At 38.6% G+C, this 18,829-nt stretch overlaps 1 protein-coding gene across 2 annotated transcripts in view; it reads left to right on the top strand.

Moving 5' to 3' along the window:
* Positions 1–18,829, top strand: part of CDK19 (cyclin dependent kinase 19) — a 118,984-nt gene that overhangs the window by 12,343 nt on the left and 87,812 nt on the right. For both annotated transcript variants that reach the window (XM_063151007.1, XM_063151008.1), the window contains exon 2: positions 6,600–6,675. In XM_063151007.1, coding sequence (XP_063007077.1) covers positions 6,600–6,675 — 76 coding nt within the window. The remainder of the gene's footprint in view (positions 1–6,599; positions 6,676–18,829) is intronic.

The following is an 18,829-nucleotide window of genomic DNA, read 5'->3' as shown; positions in this document are numbered from 1 at the left end:
AATTTGGTATTGCATTTTGAGAAGAGTAACATCTAAAATGACACACAGACTTCTGCCTTTTGGATGTGTTCTTAGGTTGTTCTAAAGGGTTTCATGGGTAGACTTGAGGTCTGGGAGGTAGCAGAAGATAGAGAAAAGTGCTGCTGCCTTGTGTTATTCTATGTACATACTGAGCTATCTGGTGTCATCTGATGTTTGGAGTGAGACCTAGAGGAGTTCAGTAGGTATCATCAGGCAGTGGCGCCAGTGAAGCTGAGAAAAAATGCAGTATTTGCTGTAGCATACTGTCTCCATTCCAAAAAGCTTTTTCCTTTTGTTTATCAGGCTCAGCCTTGGACATTCTATTTTCACTCTAGATCTTTTTAATATTGTGTAGTAGAGACGGTCCTGTTTGATACAAGTTTGTTGCATTGTTCCCACTCCTCAAGTTTACTTGTAGATGTTTCAGATAAGGTACGAGCTCAGCTTTTAAAGATTGAATGTTTACTGCCTGATGGGGAGGTTGGTTTACCACCCTGCTGTTGTCCACAAGAATTGGTTTTTGTAACCCAGTGGGCAACAAGCCAATAACTACACGCTTGAGAGAGACATTGATTTTTTTTTTTCCCAGAGTTCTGCAAGTCTGGGTGCCCAGTGGAATTCCACAAATCAAGCACAATAACTATCAAAACCTTTTTGCTATTTATACATGTCAGCAAACAAGGGAATTAGTGTTTATTGGCTACATGATACATAATCCTTGTATTAATTAGTGTTCTATCTTCTATTGGTTAATGATTCTCTCTCTTCTCATGCTAATCAGTCCCACGGTGTTTCTCTTCTCTTGGGCTGAAGGGTTTTTGGATCAGTGATCTGTGAGTGGTGGTTGGGATCTCCCCCTGCAGAATTCCCCTTTACCCAGTCACAGCTGGCTCAGCACAGTTGCTGGGTAAGGTTTATTTGTTTCTTCCTTATCTTGGGAAGAAGTTCTGCCCAATGTCCTTGTGGCCCATAAATTCTGCATTCTTTGTGTCTGCTGTGAATGGTACATCCTTCTCCCCAGCTTTTTTAACCTCCCTCTGGGTGTGAGATCACTGAAACCTGCCAGGCCCTAAAGCTTAGCAAGACAATTCTACCAGTCAGTAATTTGTCTTTCTAACACCTGCACATCACATAGAGCTTGTGGGCTGCTGTCTGTTTCACGGACTAAATCTCCCATCTTGTTGATTAGGCTTGAAAGTATACAAAAATCAAACATTAAAGAGCATCCTGTCTTATAAGAAGATTTTACATATTCCATATTTTGCAACATTGCCACAGAGAGGAAAGCCCAGGTGACATACATGTCTGCTCTTTCTGTATAAGAAGTCCTTTTCTGTGACTGACACATGTGATGTTCTGTTTGCAACACCAGGAAAGTTCCCATCAAACCTCTGGGGGATGCATGAGCACAGAGGCCAGCTATGCAGTCCACAGACATTACTGAAACTCTTCACAGCAGCAGGATGAGGTACACACCTGCTGGTTTCATCCATTCTTTTCGTGGCCAAAAGCAGCCAGTTGTAGTTCAGGTCGAAGTGAACTTGTATGGGTTGGAGGAGCAGCCTGTAGCTGCCATGAAGTTTTAGCTGCTGCCTGTGAAGGTGAAGAAAGACAAACCTTTTAAAGGGCTTTTCAAATTTCTGCTTACCATCCTTACTGTTTCACATTTTAAGTTTCTTATATAGGTCTCAAAATGAACTAATGGAAGTACGTTGAAATGCAGTGTATACTGCTGGCTAGAAATAAATTAAGATCAATCTGTAGATTCACAGCCTCTGTCATTTGTGACTGGTTGTCACATGGATGAAAATGAGCTGGCTGAGCTGCTGACTGGATAAGGTTTGATAGGTTTGGAAGATAGTAGTAAAAGAACATTATTTTCCTGGTGTGGTATAGAAAATGCGCCCTAGAGACACCATGTGTAGATTTTTTGATCTAGTAATTCTTTTGACTTAGTGACTGCTTCCATATCCATAAAAACACTAAAACACAAGAACTCACTACTTTTTGGAAAGGATTATGTCCCTTTTTCGAGTCAGTCATAGCCTTCTTTTCTGGTACTGTTACCTTTGTAAGGGGCTAGGGCCATGTGCTAAGTACAGAATTAAATCCATGAGAAGCTTGCCTAGGGTAACCAGGGCTGAGCATGATCTGTTTAGTGGCTTGGCTGCTGTGTTCCAGATGAGGTTTTCAGTTGACTTCTAGTTGCACTTCAGTGTCATGGCTTGCCTTTTCTCAGGGGGAAAAAGGTTTGCAACTCTGTGTGATCTCCTGCTGAGTGATTAACTTACTGCTGTCTGGCAGCAATTAAACAAAGTGATCAGAATGTAACCAGATACCCCTATAGACATTGTGTTCCAGGCTGTACTGTGAAGAGCACTGAGCTCCATAGTGTTCCCAGGCTTTGTCCTACAAAGTGTCAAATATTTAAATTCCATTAGTGTTGTTACAGGGGTGAATTGTTGTTCTTTTTCTAGCTAAGTCTTGAAATGGTTCGATGGTACACTTTTTTTTCCTTAAGAAAATGTGCACTTAAATTATTATTTATTTATGGTATTGTGCACTTAATTTAAGGCAGCTATTATTAGTATATACAGTAAGGATAATATCTGTATTAACTGATGTGATCAAAGTTCTTGCTTCAGAGTGATTGCAGTCTTTCAAGCCAGTTCCTTGATGTGGATAATTAATTCTGAAGTTGGGATGTGTGTTAAATTATCTGTGAATTCAAGAGATACCCTCATTGAAAGCCTTCAAATTTGAATAATTGGGATAAAATAATTGTTTGAACCATGCACTATTTTCAAATCCTCCTGGTTTTTTATGGTCTTGGGCAAGTTGTTTCTAGTTTTCCATTCACTTGTTTGTAAAGTAGTTTCTCATATGATGGGAGGTCTCTGAAGTTGCAATAGTTAAGAGAGTTTAGCTCCTTTGAAATCTTGTAATTATTCTAAATCTTCTGAGCTACATTTTTTAAAAAGTGAATTTGGTACTTTGTTCTTTCCAAAGCATTTGGAAAATGGAAACTGAAAATGTTACCCAGAAGAAGTAGTAATCGTATTTTTGTTTTCTGTATTAAGTACTACAGTATTGTACCAAGTACAATTTTTTGGGGCAAGAGGACAGAGTGTTCCTTTACATAGTGCCAATTAAAATGTTGACAGTAACCTCAAGGATTGCAGAATGGGATATTGAATGTGAGGGAGAAAAACTTTAAGACCAGGTTTTTATAGTGGAGGAATGTTCTCAATACATGCTGGCATGCAAGTACTGATAACATGGGGACCTTTGTGTTTGAGTGCTGCCTATGGCAGTCTGAAATACCAGTTGGAAAGTTTTCAGGAGGGCAGTATCTCATATTGGCAGTGTCATTTTGGTAAAAATTAATCTCTCTTAGAATAGCATGAATTGTAATACTTCTGAAACCGGAAACAATGCTGATTTTAATCTTTAACCCCTAGTTTTGGGTAAGGGAGCTTGAAGCATAGAGAAGCCTTGTAAGGTGTGTGATGTGGTGCTTATTTTATCAGGCAAATTCTTCTGCATCAATTTTGAAAAGCATTAATAAAAATGTTAACTCACACCTTCCTGAAGTATGATTTCTCTTTGAGTTCTGCTTTGCTCTGTTTTTTGCTCAGATTAGTGAACACATCACCACCATCAGCCTGGGGTGGCTGTTTGATACAACCTGCTTGATTAAACCTTGGTCTGTGTCACTTGCTTCTTGCCCTCAGACAAATTCCCTTACAGTTGCAGGTTAAGACCTTCAAGTTAGTTGACCTATTCCTGGGACACCAGATAAAAATGGTTGTGGGTAGCGCCCCTGCTTTCTGCTTGGCTATCCCTGGCATGGATGTCTTTTGCCTCATACCAGAGCCGTGTGGTTTGTGGTTGTTGTTTGGATTTGGTGTTAACCATGGTTGCTTCACTCTAGTAAAAAATGTGCTGATGTAGGATCTGTCAGAAAAGGATTTATAAAAACTTTCCTGCTGTGTAATTCCATACAATTTACTGAAATGTGTTTAGAGTTCAGCAGAGTTTTTCTGAAATGAAATACAAGTACTTTCCTCTGTCTCAAGTGTTTTGTGAGAGCATTGGTTTTTAGAGAGTTGAACAGTGTACTCACGTATCACACACACCATTTGATATTATTTATTGAATTCTTACAAGTGGGGAAATACCTAATAAAGTACCTATGTGTTCTTTTCTTTGGACACTTCACTGAATAACCAGAATTGTTTGTTTCATCAGATGGCACTGGCTGACTTGCTTTTGAAGTTTTGAATATACTTCTTTCTCTTTCAAATTATTTTGAATGGAAAATATTATTAGCTAAAATATCACTTGGTGGACATCTTTGAAAAGTGCTTTAATTAGCTATTAGATTTCCATAATAACGACAGCTAACTTTGGAAAAGTATTTGTATAGACTTACATTTCTGCCAAAGCAAGTAAATAGTATCTAAAGGAGGCCGTGTTTATAATTCCAAAGCTGTTGGTAAAAAAAAAATTCATAAAAAAAATCATCAGGTCAAGAATACGATCTCTTTGGAGTTCTTTATCCTTGCCACCCACTTATTATAAATAAGCATTTCATTATTCCTAATTTTGCTCATTTTTTACAAAACCTAGTGTTTTAGAACTATCTGAGTTGCAGCTCAATAAGACTGCCTCCTTTTCCCACATGCTGTAATACCTTAGGTTGTTGGATTGGTTAGGTTTTTTTTTTTAAAGCACCTTTCATAATTTCTCATCTGTGTCCTGAAGTCCTGCGTGCAGTGTCTGCCGAGTGCTGACAGCCTCGCCGTGGCAGTGGCGCTCAGCAGTGCTGCTGAAGGCAGCGGGTGCCGAGTGTCACGCCTGGTCTCTGCAGTGACCTTCACTCTGTGACCGTCTGACTAACTGCATGCAATGCTGAGCATGTAGAACTAGTTCAAGGACAGCCATATCACTGTGGTCCTGTGCCTGGTTCAGTAGATGTGCCAAAAGAAGGATGTGATGCAGTGCTGTAGTGACTACATTGCTTTGGCATTCCAGCTGATAGTTGTGCACAGGACTGTTTGTGCTGCACTGCATAGTTTAAACATGACCATAGTTTGAATGCCATGATCAATTTTGTATATCTAGAGTTGGTTTTGGTTCTGCAGGCAATATCATTTTGTCTTCACAGTCTCTGTAAACAACCTGAGTTGATGGAGTTGATACTTTGCAGTGTATGGAAATGCTCTGCATAGATAGCAGGACCATGTATAAGAGAGGATGGGCATTTATTATTTACTGTTTAAAATTTGGACTAATTAATGAAATCAGAAACAATTCCTGAGAGATAAGGTGTGATCTTATTACCTGTGGCATTACACGTTTTCATGTGTAGTTGGAAAGCATCTGGAATTTTTCTTGTTAAAATTTTATTTCAAAAAGTGTAGCTCAGTGTTAATTATAGACATGCATTGAGGGTTTAGCTGCTTCTGAAAATTACTGAGAATAATGCTTGCCTGTGTTACTTACAATATGTGTAGACAGCTATTTTCAAGTTATCTTGTCTTGTCCCCACATTTTGCCACTCAGTCACTTCTTATCCCATGAAATTTGGAGGGAGAGGGTCTGGTGGAAGGTGGGAAACAGGCTGAAGCTGGCAGGGCACAGGCTTGGAGTTGAAAGCCAGAGAGACTGAATCAAGTGCAAGTTCAGAATCTTTCTGTGTGGCAAACCAAAATGGTTTGGGACTGGAAGAAGGGCTAACTGTGGTCTACCAGAAATGCCACAGGGAATTTGGATAGGGGCTTGTGGGTTGTTGAATTGTGACTGGTGAGTCTGCAAAGGGGCATCAACACTGTGGGCATTGGTGCCTACCAACATCTGTCACTGACAGCTGAATCCTGCAAAACCATATTGAAGGCTGCTTCTGTTATGTCATGAAAGCTTCAAGATTCTACCTCTTGTTCTTTTGGTGGTCCCTCTAAATCACTTCAAGCTGTGATTATTTAAAAGGATAGTACAGTGTTTGGGCTGAGCTTTTTTTCATAATCTGGCTTTGTACATCAGAGCACAACATTTCACGTGTGTTTTAGAGATCTGTCAGTAGCCAGTGCTTATTATATAAATAGTTTAAAATAGTAGTATTTCAGAAATAAAAGTGGATTGAGAGTAGCTCATAAAATCAAGAAAAAAGCTTGCCATTCCCAGATATTTCTAGGAGAATTTTTCCAGGCATGGGATACGACTGTGGTGCTTTCACAGTAGCAGACAGTATCTTGGAATTTCAGAGAAAGTGTCCTCTAAAATTCTGTGTTTGCACTTATCTACAGATATTATGTCTGTTTTCAGAGAGAAATAGATATTAACCAAGTTTGTTTATAAAGAAGTTTTTGTTTGGGAACTGTAAGGTTTTTGTTAAAAGAAAACTTGCTTTTCATATCAAAATGTAATTTATGCATAAAAGCAGATTGGCTTTTCAGCTTCTTGATCCAGACCGAATTAGTGTTTCATCATTATACTGATATTGATTGGTGTAATGTAAGTCAGAGCTAAATATATTTTTCTTTCTTTCTCTTTTTTTTTTTTTTGTGTGTGTACAGAAAAGATGAAAAGGAGTATGCACTGAAGCAAATTGAAGGTACAGGGATATCCATGTCGGCCTGTAGAGAGATTGCAGTAAGTGTACATAAATGAAAGTCATTTTACTGACATTATTACTCAACAGGTATTTTATTTTCCTAGAATTAAGTAATGTGGAGATTATCCAAATGTTTTCTTTAAAGTATGCAAGCATAGAAGTTTATTCAGATCTGAACCTTTTAAAGAAGCTTTTAAAATAATAATTTTCTTTTAGTTCTTTTCAGGTAATAGTAATGCCTCTTTCTGATATAATTTTGTTTCATCTTCTTTTATGTGTTGAGAGGGAAATAAATACAAACTTCTAAATGAAGACTTACTTTAAAAAGGAATGTTTTTAAAATTACTTGAAAGAAAAAGATTCTGAAGGATTACAACTACCATCTGAAGTCCACTTACTAATAATGTATTTTATTTTAGTCTAATGGTGACTGGTTGTTCTTTAGTATCTGAGAACTTTTTGTTCTCCTCATTTTAAATTTGTTTTGCTAAGTACAGGGAAATTTCATAACAAAATGAAAAGTAGCTCTAATTATATTTTTTTTACATGTGTCTTTTATTACATACCTGTTATTCCTTCAAATTGGGTAAAAATTAAGTGTTTGTAAATAAAGGTAGAATTTGATTTTTAATTATTTTTTATGTCTGAAAATGTGCATTACTGACAAAATGCAGGATACTGAATAGAATTTTGTAATGCAAGTATTTCTTGCATTGCAAAAGGAGTGCACTTGCTTGATTAAATATTTACCTTGTCTTACTGCTGTCACTATGCAGTCAGCTGTTGAATGTATCTTAGAATTGTGCCTAAAGCTTTTTATAATCTGATAGTGTTGCAGTGAAATACAGCATTCAGATGTGCAATGCAATGTGAGGCATTAGAAACTCATGGTGTCCATGAACTGAACAAACCATTGGGTTGTGTTTAGTGTAGTGTCCATGGTGATTCTGTATGAAGAGACTTAACAGATGAAACTGCTGTCCTTTTAAAGTGCTTATCACTATAAGGTCAAGGTCACTCATGGATTTGAGAGGTGGCTGCATTGCTGTCAGTCACTTTACACAGGATTTACCCAGTGACCTTTTTTTGCTAATATTTCTGCCTTTGGAGGAAATAGGAAATCCTTTTAACATCAGTACTAGGTTATATTCTTGGTACTACAAAGTAATTTTGGACAATATTGAGGGGTTTTTTGTTTCTTGGATTCTTGTTCTTTGTTTTAAATTCTACTGCTGTGGAGATGTGTGGATTAGTCTGAAGGAGACTTTCTTGTGGGCATGATAGCACTGTGATATGGAGCTGGTTCTGTCTACCTGGACAAAACAATGTAAGGAAGGAGAGAGTGCCAAATTATGTTTTAACTCCCATGATACATCACTTTAAAAAAAATTATTAAAGCTTTATACAAAGGTCAGTACAGCTTATGAATTTTGGCACCTACTGTGTAAGTTACTTGGCTGCTTTCAGTGGTTCTTCTGGTAATTCTTCCATGAGTTAGATTTAATATTTCTTCGTCAAACCTTATTGTAAAACTCTGTAACCTGAGCTAATGCAGCACATCAGCATTTGCCTCAGTAAAATTTCAGGGCAAATATTAGAATTGTGAAATAGTTGAAAAAAATTACTAAGTTTTTGTCATATGGCCAAAATCAAGTGCGTTTTCCATAAAAAGAAACAGACTTTAAATAATGCATCAATAGCTTATCTTGTATTGAAAGGCTTAGATAGGTGACAAGGAGGGTAATGTTTACTGATTAAATAAAGATTATCAGCCTGGACAGAGGCCATTTAAAAAATGTCATGAGTAGTTCTTTTGGCACTTAACCCTTCCCCTTTGCTCCAGCAGCAAAACAAACCCAAATCACGCTTTGGAAGATGAGAGAATGACAGAGACACCAGTGCAGCTCATTCTGTGTGTGTATGTTCAGAATATTTTAATGGTTCTGTAAACTTTGGACACTTGACATTGTACTTAAGAAATATATTGCTGAACTGAAAGACATTCAGTTTTACAGTCCAAGACCATTTTGTGTGTCTTATTGCATAGATACCTATAATAGGATCTGCTGGCTAGCTTTCCCAAAAGGAAAAGGCAGATGACTTCTCTTCTGACATTACAAATCAAGTTGGTCTGTCTTTGCTTTCTGTCTTTGCTTAGGACTTCAAAACCCATAGTTTCTCTTACTGCTATTCAATTGTAGGAGCTTTTTCTGGAAGAAAGTTTATATCAGTAGAAACAGGCGTGGTTCCTGTGGCAAGTGATTGTTGCTTTATTTCAGCTGTAGGGTGATCCCTGCTTAAAGAATCCTTATTTCAGCCAATTCTGCTGTATTGAGTACCAAAATACTAGGAAGGACTCTTTATACCTTAAAGAATTCTGTGAGTGTGTAAAAACTAAATTAGTTCCCTGTAACTCAAGTGTGGTCTGAAGACAACTGAAATGCTAACTATTTCTGTGTTCTTGTTATGAGGCAGATTATTGCTTGGCTTAAGCAACAGCATTTTCTGAAGAGCAGAGCTGTAAAATGTGAATGGGAGTAATGAAATAGAGTGTTTCTATTTTTAGATGATTATTTAGTTAATGAATGTGACATTTCTTTCAGCTCCAGGCTTGCATTAGCTTATTTTGGAACCTGAGGTGGGTTGAAAGGAAAACTTTAATTCAGCTGCTTTTGTGTTTTACATTTTTCCTTACCTTATCTAAGTAGGTTCTTTAAAACAAGAAGTGAAGACACAAGATACAAACCAGAGGAGTATAATTTGTTAAGGCTGTGTTTTCCTGTTGAATGTCTTGGCTGTCATCTGTTAAGAACCACAAGCTAAGACTTTTAAAATCTGCAAACAGGTAGTGGTAATGGAATTTGGTGTTTCTGTATCAAAAAGCACGAGGGTAATACAACTTTATCTCAGACTTCTTGTCCCAAAGGCTGCACTTCCTGTGAGAATACATTCAAGTTAATTCAAGGACTTTGTTTTTCACAGTAAAGAGACTATAAACTTTTAATTGTGGATTTTGGGAAAACTTAATTCAGAAAAAAAGGATACTAATATGCTTTTTCTTAGTCACTCACTGTAAATTGTAAATATATGGATATGTATCCTGTCCCTGAGCATGGAAGAACTTCAGTGCAATTGCTATTGGCTTATTTAGCTGATATGATGGGGTTGAAGATGGATTCACTAAGTGAATGGAGCATGTCAAAAAGCAGGATCATGACCCTGGAATTTAGGAGAGCAGACTTGAGCCTCTTCAGATATCTGCTTGGAAGTATTCTGTGAGACACAGCCCTGGAGAGAAGAGGGGTTCAGAAAAACTTGTTGATATTCAAGGATCAGCCCGTCCAAACTTAACAAAGTTCCACCCCAGCAAGGGGGAAAGCAAACAAGGGCAACAGGAGGCCTGTGTGGATGAGAAAGGAGCTCCTTATTGAACCTGGACATGAAATGGAATTATATGTGAATTGGAAGCAAGGATAGGCAGAACAAGAGAAGTATAGAGTTGCTGTTTGATCTTGCAAGAATAGGGCTTAGAAAAGCCAAGGCTGACATGGAGTTGGATCTTGCAAGGGACCAGAAGGGCAGCAAGAAAGGATTCTACAAGTACAAGAATGTCAAAAAGAAGACCAAAGAAAATATGAGCCTGCAGCTGTATGGGAATAAATGGCATGAAAAAGGCCAAGGTACTCAATATGTTCTTTGTCTTAGTGTTTAACAGTGAGTCCAGCCTTCAGGAGTCTCATGCTCTGGAGACCAGAGAGGAAGCTGAGGAAGGAAGCCTTACCTTGCTGGAGGAGGTCCAGGTTAGGGACCACTTAAACTGGACATTGCCAAGGCTGTGGTACCTGGTGGGTTGCACCCACAAGTGCTGGGACCTGCTTGGATTTTGTTATGAGACTACTCTCAGTTATCTTAGAATGATAATGGTGAATTATCTTTATCTCTTATTATGGAATAATTGTTATGAATTATCTCTTCTTAGAACAAGTGTCACTCCTGTTTCCAAGGAGGATCAGGGGAGCTTCAAGTTGGTCAGCTCACTTTAGGGAGGATGATGAAGCAAATCCTCATGGAAACCATTTCCAAACACATACAGGACAAGATGGTGATTGGAAGTAGTCAGCATGGATTTTCAAAGGGAAAATAATCCTTAACCAAACTATTTGTGCTGTATAATAAGATGTCTGGCTTGGTGAATGGGGTGAATGTTGTAAATTCTGTTTATCTTGATTTTAGTAAGGTTTTTAATGGTATCTTCCATAATATTCTCACAGAACAGCTAACACAGTCTGCAGACAAAAATGACTTTACGAAAGGTTTCACATGAACCAGAGACTTGAGTCAAGACTTAGATGTTCTTTGTTCAACTTCTGGTCCTTTCTAGCTTTTTTTGCACCCTCACCAGTAAGAATTTCCCTTCTTCTGAGGATAAATTATGAACTCTAGCCTTCTTCTCTGTAAATAGTGACCTTAATTCTGAACTTAATTCAATTTTTCTATATCAGGGTGGTTTTATAGCTCATTCTTTTTTTCCTGTAGGGGAAAAAGAGACCAGGCTGTTGCAGATTATTTAAATGGGAGAAGCAGAACCGCAAACCAGCATTGCTAGCCTAGTGTTTTTTGAGTGCCCTAAATTGGTGCTGCTTTACCCTGTGTGAATGTTGGGTCTGGGTCCTGTAACCATTTTAGTTGCCACATCCTGTGCCTTTGTGTGCTGGTTTTTTAGGGGAGGCTACTCCTTCTGGGAGGCCTTGATATGGTGCCAGTATGCTGTGGCACACTAGTGGGAGCATCAGTTGGCCTTTGTTGTTCAAACTTGCATTTATGGGTTCAGGCTAAAATAAATTCAGACTATAATGTTAAATGAATTACTGAAAGCTCAGTTGAACAATTTAGCATGCACAAATCATTCTCAGTTCTTTTACCTGCTTATGCAGTATATGTTCCAAAGTAGTACAGCATACAAATATTTTGGTTCCTGAGCGTGGGCAAAGTTTTAGAAGCCTTACAGGTTTAATAATATATCTTTGTAACCTTTTTGTGTTTGTCAGCTCTCTTGAAGGTGACACTTTCTCACTATATTTACATTCTTTTCTTTTCCTGCTGTCCATTGCCTTCCTTTGTGTGGGCAGTTCTTCAGGGGTTGTGTCCCTCTCTTCTTGGGTTTGGCTGTGCTGTGATGTTGTGCTGCTGAAGCTGAGCCAAGGAAATCAGCCAGACTTACCATCTCCATGTTGAAGCACCTTGTGCCTTTGCCACATTTCCTCTGCTGCCATTGGCAGCGTGGCACAGGACTCAAGGGGACATGTTGTGCTTTGCTGGTAGAGCTGGTAAAACTTACTTGCTTTTACCTCTGTCAGATGCTGCACATCATTTACAAGCTGCTCTCACCTCCCTGTATGGAAACTGCTTAGTCACATGAACTCAACATGAAGTTACTTAATATGAGAGTGTGGACCAGGCTGGCCTTAAACCTCTTTGACCTGTCTCTCCATCTCTTAGTAACATGGAAAAAGTCAGCTGTACAGGAATAATGGTAACTTTTCCGCATTTATAAAACACTTAGAAGATTTGTAATGCCATTGGCTCTCTTCAGGTGAAGTTGCATAAAATTTCATAATAGGTACAAATTCTGTGCTTCAGCTATGTTGGCCTTTTCTTTGTCCATGACTATCACAGTGGCTTACAGTATTTGCTACTGTCTAGACTTATGTAGACTTGGGTCCCTGGCTTTGTTGGAGGCAAGGTTGAGTAAAAAAAGGCTTTTAAAAAGTCTGTCTACCTGAGTACATTTGCTGTAGGAGATTCCTTTTGAATGTCAGGATTTCTTTTCCTATGCCAAGACAGAATAAATGAGTAGAACATTTGGCAATGTAAAATCTCCCCATAAATTCTCTACTACCTAATTAGAAAAGATTGCTTATGGAAACTTTGAAACTCCACTCCCTCTTTCAATAGCTGGAGGTAGTGAAATAACTGAAAAAACTCTTTTTTTAAGGGATTTTTATTAGAGAGCTAAGGCATGTGTTGGCTAGAAGTGTCTATGCATTGTGAATCAGCTGGAAAAAGGTTTTTTGGTTCAGCTACGTGACAACTTGTGTTTTGCATGCCATAGGAAGAATAAGAGCTCTCTGTATTAAATGATCTAATCTTGTATAATCTGTGTAATTTAAATGCTTTTTGTGTAAGGGAGTACTTAAATTCCTGCTTCAGTTATTCTTCAAAAGGTTTCTGTGGATATTTTTTGTCTTCTTTATTGCTTCTGAAAGAACAATTAACTTCATTAAATAAAAAAGTATACAAGTAGTAAATATGTGGAATAAAGCTATTTTTGTTTAATCAATTAAGTTGATGTTTCTATCAGACCATAAATACACTGTAGTGTTTATGAAAATAAAGTTTCACAGCTTGTAGTACAATTTTATATCAAGAAATTGGACAAAAGTAGAGCATCATCTGAAGCTAGTCAGGTCCATTGTCTTAACTATAGCTATGTCCTTCAGCAATTTAATAACAAAGAGTATGCAGAGGAGAGAGGAAAAGGAAGAGGCTGCTTTTTGATTTCTAAATGCAAAATGTGCAACTTATTTTCATGCAGAAGTTCCTTTTCTTTTCTTGAAGTTGTGTTTCTGCTCAAAGCAGGAGAGCAATATCAGTACATCTATGGCAAGTACATTAAAAAGAAGAAAAAGAAAGCTTTTACCCCATTCTAACATGGTATGAGCCGAGGAAACATCTTTATGAGCTTGCAACTTGACATCAGTTAGGATGTAATCCACATTCCCAGTGCAGCTGACTAGGGAGAATGACTTCAGTGCTATTTAGGCTCAGTTATTTTCACTTTGTATTTGCTGTTTTGTTCAGATTCTGAATATTCTCAGAATACACAAATGGTGCCTTCAGAGGAAATGAACAAAAACCCAAAACCAAACTGCTTCAGATTAAGCTTTAGGCAGCAATGCACTGAAAGCAAATAGCTGCTTTATCACTCAGATAAAGAAAACCAGAGTTGCCAATAATGCAAAGAAGAGATTTTTAAGTACTTACTTGCCAAACTTAGATGCTCCCTGCAAGACTCTGTGTATGTGTTCACAAGTGAACATATATACTTACACATTTTAAAGCTTCAGCTGGAATGTTTTGTAAATCATGTTCTTTTCTGAATTTGCCATAAACTTTCAGTTTGCTGTTTCTCATTCTTTCTTTCACATTGCATTCCTTATGCTCCTCCATTTGTGCTTTCCCAGTAAAGTAAAATTAGTTTGTACCTGTTTTCAGTTTATTCTGCGTGGAGTTGTAAAATTGTTTGAATTAATATATTGACTTTGCATAACTAGAATGTCTCTAACATTACATGTGGCTACTTTTATGCCTCAGGCTGAGAGATGATGGCATGGGTTATTAGATGATGGATTACATTTAACTTGGAACTCCTATTATTGAATCATCCACTTCATTTAGAAACAAGCTCACATTTTCCTATTCAGCCTTTCATAATCAGTGTAGTAGCAGAAGCTCTTGTTGCACTTGATGTCCCTTGTAAGTGTCAAATCAAGGTGAGCTTCAGCTCTCCTGACACCATTCCTACATGCCTGGGCAAGGTCTGTAAACTCCTCCCATGTAGCCTGTCCCTGTTTGCCCCTCTCTGTACACTGGCATTTGAGCTCTGACAGTCTGCTAAGCCAGACAGGTCTACTTGTATTTCTTAACAGACCTGCCAGTTTGCCTGAGCAATTTTGCTCTTCAGAACTGCTTCCTGTGGCTACCTACCAGTTTCGTCAGTAAGCTGTAGTATGCTGTTCTGAAGCTCCATGTCTGTGCTCTGCCTTCTTCACTCAGGGTCTTAGAATCGTAAGATAATGGAATGGCTTGGGTTGGAGGGGGCCTTAAAGATCACCTAGTTCCATCCTTCCTGCCTTGGGCCAGAGATCAGCCACCACTAGCATGGCCCCATCCAACCTGACCATGAACACTGGGAGAGATGAGGCATCCACAGCTTCTCTGGGCATCCTGTTCTAGTTCCTCACCACACTCTTAGTAAAGAATTTCTTCCTAACTTCTAAAAAAATCTTTCCTCTCTTTCTAAATTTAAAATTTTTCTCCCTTGTCCTATCACTGTCTGCCCATGTAAAAAGTCCCTCTCCTTTTTATAAGCCCCCTTGTACAAAGTACTAGAAAGATGCAGATGATCTCCCTGCAGCCTTCTCTTCTCTATGCTGAATAACCTCAGGTGTAGTTAAAGGTTGCAACAGCCAAAGCTACCTTGTCAAATCTCCAACCAGTTCTTCCTTTTTGGAGAACAACTGTGTGCTACCTTTATTGGCCCTTCCAATATGTATATCAAGAAGCTGTTCCTGATAGCTTCCCAAAATTAACTGAGTCAATTCCAGTGGATGTCAAGGAGGTAGATGTCTTCTCATAAGAATGATGGCTTGTGGATCAGAGACTTCTCTGAATTTAGAGGAGACTTCACCTTTTTCCCCATCTTATCAGATGGTTCTGTAATGTACTCCCAACACAATGTCCTCCTTGCTGGTCTCTCTGGTGTCCCAGATCCATAAACTGCCTGAGACTTGTTGCTTCCTATGGAGTCTGTGAAGCAGAAATGAAATACTATTGGTAGTGCTTAAACTGGATAAATTTAATACAGAACAGAGATGGCTGGATTGCAAATGGATCATCACTAGAAGAAAAAAATTCTAGGACTTTGATCAAATGTTGCTTCTTTTCCCCAATAAATTACCTGGTATTGTCTTCAGCCCTGTGTGTGCCTAAGTGAATAGTGTTTTTAGTCTGCAGTCATATTTTACTCTGCAAGTTTTTGTGTGCAAATTGTAGTCAGCTTTATTATTGAAGGCAAAATGTCACCTTCTACTAAAACTTTATTGACTTCATTGAATTCCATTATGTGAAGAGTTTCAGTGTGGTGTTTGTTTTCTTGTGAACCTCTATGTCTTATTTCTGTGGTAAACTGAACAGTAGCTCTTTTTAAATACAGCTTCTACTGTATGCTACTGAGATTTTTCTTGTCTTTTTGATGACTTGAGATGTAAATGTTGAGGGGTTTTAAGATACAGGAAGCCTTTCCTGTCTTGACACTATAGTTAAGAGTACAGCACAAAGTGGATAGCCTGGTGTCTTTAATTCTGTGATGCATCTTACAGTGTTTGCATTTTGATAAATGCAATTTGATAAAGACTATATGAGCATCATAGTCTTGGAGTCTCTGCTCCATTTGGCCATCAAATTGGCAAAATGCTTCTGGCTTGTAGAAAGAACATCACACTCATGCTTCCTCTGTCACTGCAGTGTCAGGATGCTTCCTGGAGCCTGCCTGTTGCCTGCACATTGTGGATGTAGCAAGTTGTGGGTATGTGAATATGCCACGAGTGTACTTGGCCTTGAGCTTTTTCATGTGCCAGCACTTGAGCATACTGAAGTTAATGTAGTCCAGGCAGGCTATACTTCTGGAAAAAATTATTATTTTTTGAATATGTGGAATATTGAAAAAAGCTACCAGTAGAATGATTTTTGATTGGTGGCAGTTATGAAATGGGAGATGTACTGCCAGTTCTTGAAGACATTGAGTCCCTGCCTTTTCTTTCTGTGCTATTGAACTTAGTCCATCCCATGGCCCCTGCAAAGTTTATTTCCCAACTGTCATTGTCTTTCCATATTTTCACTTGCTTATTAGATTACTTCAGTTTCCTTTTTACCTCAGTTGTCTTTTGTACTATTTCCCTTGCTTTCCTTTATCTCCAGATGTCTTTAATATTTACAGGCAATATAGTGGTTTTGTGTCTGCTAGTTCTATCTTGGATCCATTCGGGTTTGATGTCTCTAAGCTCCTACCCTAAAAAAGCTTCTTATTACTGTGATTAATGATCTCTCTCTCTCTGACCAAACTCCAAGGTTTGTTCAGTATCCTCATTTGCCTTAATGTCTTTGCACTTCAGACTTATAATTGTTTCTTCTTTTTTGACATGTTATATTTGTTGTGTATTAGTGATTTTCTGCTTGCCTAGGTTTTACCTAGTCTGTTTAATTTTTCTCAGCATGGGTGATCCTTGCTGCTTTACATTCTGTCTCTAAATATTATACTGTGTGCCTAAGAAATACTTTACTGTTGTGAAATTGTCTTTTGTACTGTTTCACATTTTAAATTCTCTGAACTTTGCTCAAAGCTGTGCAGTCAAAATAAGGAATTCTACTGTGATTTTATGTTTAATAATTTTCAGCTATCTCCATTGTTCAGATTTTCAGTCTAAGGCCAGATGGATGATTTAATTTTTGCTTCTTCTGGGCATCTCAAATCCAGACCATTTTCAAGCTTTTCTTTTTTATCCTCAGTACTTTTGGAGCTCATGCATTTTTGGTTTTTTTTTCCCCAACGGAGATGAGCCTGGAAAACAGATCTATGGTGCTTTCTCACTGGGATTATTTTTATAAAATTTTAGAATGGTTTGGGTTGGGAGGGATCATCCAGTTCCAATCCCCCTGCCATGGGTGGGGACACCTTCCACTAGATCAGGTTGCTTCAAGCCCCATCCAGCCTGGCCTTGAACACTGCCAGGGATGGGGCATCCACAGATTCTCTGGGCAACTTGTGCCAGTGTCTCACTCCTCGCACAATGGGGAATATCTTCCTAATATCTAATCTAACCTCACCCTTTTTCAGTATAAAGCCATTGACCCTTGTCCTGTCACTACATGCTCTTGTGAAAAGCCCCTCTCTGACTTTAATCATCCTGCAATTTCAGTTTCTGTGTTTGTTGGTCTTCCATCACGTGCAGATGGGAAAAAAATAAATCCATCCATCTTGCTAAAGCATGCAAAGGAATTTGGTCATCCAGTGCACTTCATTGTTGTTGTTAACATTTTATCAATATTTGTAGAATTGTGGTGAGTTTAAGGCAACAAAAGGCATCTTCAAAGTTTAGTCTGCTACTTCTCTCCTGAATTTGGCTAGAGGACACTAGTGAGTGTCTGTAAGGGATGAGTCGCTTTAGTGCTCGAGTAGCTCCAGTAACCCAGAGCAGTGAAAGTGACTGTTTCTGCACCACATTCTGGGGGACTGAGCTGACAATTCTAGATTTGGTAAGACTTGCTCTCAGACTACTCATAAGCTGCAGCATTTTCAGCTTGACAGCTTGGCAGTCACGGTGGTGGAAACTGGCTGAATAAAGAGCCTCAAAGTGACTGTTGCTTGGCCAAAGGACAGTGACACAGCTGTTGCTTTTAGTGCATGTGAAAGTAGGCTTGAGTGTATGCAGTCTAATAAATATGGGCTTAATGTTAAAAAGTCACAGCATTTGGCTGCATTAGTGGCGATGAGGGAGCAGTGGGGAGAGCGAGTGTGCAGAGTGACTTAGGCTGATATTGCCCTTTTACAGTGCATGATGCTCAGAAGGATTCTGTTGTCTAGGTAACAGGCTCTGTACTTCATTTCTTAAGAAAGATGGAACAGATGTTCCTACAAGAAGCAACCAATTATCACCAGTGAGAGCACTGGCAGTATTTAAACTAATTGCTTTGTTGTTACATACAGTTCAATTCATAGGCTGTGAATAGTGAAGAAAATGTAAAGGAAGGACTCTTCCTTGCATGAATTTTCCTGAATGAAGGTTTTAAAAAATTTTGCAGTTTATAAAATTGCACTCATCCATGTGCCTTTTGAGACTTCCATTTATCATTCCTTTTTTCTCTATATCATCCAGTCTTTTCTATTTGATATTTGTAGCGTCTCTTTCATGATCCACTGAATCCCATTGCTCCATCACATTTGTGTCAGATCACATTAATTTATTTTATTTAAAATACCTAAAAATCTGAAGGCAGTGGGGTAGAAGGATGCTTGCAGTGGAGTTAGAGATGGAAGGACTTTTCTAAGAGATGGGTTTTCTTAGACTTAATTTTTTGTTTTTGGTGGCAAAATCCAAGCACAGCAAGTGAGCTAGGGACTGTGCTATTAAAAGCTGGGGCAAAAGGAAGCCATATAGAATGGTGTATACATGAAACCCCACCATGGGCTCCTTAAATGGGGACACAGATTGTGTGTGCTGAGGTAAGCAGGTGGTGACAGTGGCAAGAAAGAGAAGAGCTGAAGGTGACAGTGAGGAGCAAGGAGTGCCCAAGCTCTTTCACTGCAGCGTTTGCCAGCAGTGTGCCTTCTTTGTGTGAAAAGTTGTGCTAAAG

This window comes from Melospiza melodia, chromosome 3 (assembly GCF_035770615.1).
Source record: "Melospiza melodia melodia isolate bMelMel2 chromosome 3, bMelMel2.pri, whole genome shotgun sequence".
Taxonomy (NCBI): Eukaryota; Metazoa; Chordata; class Aves; order Passeriformes; family Passerellidae; genus Melospiza; species Melospiza melodia.
Note: the sequence above shows the minus strand (reverse complement) of the source record. Positions and strands in the feature narration are given on the sequence as shown.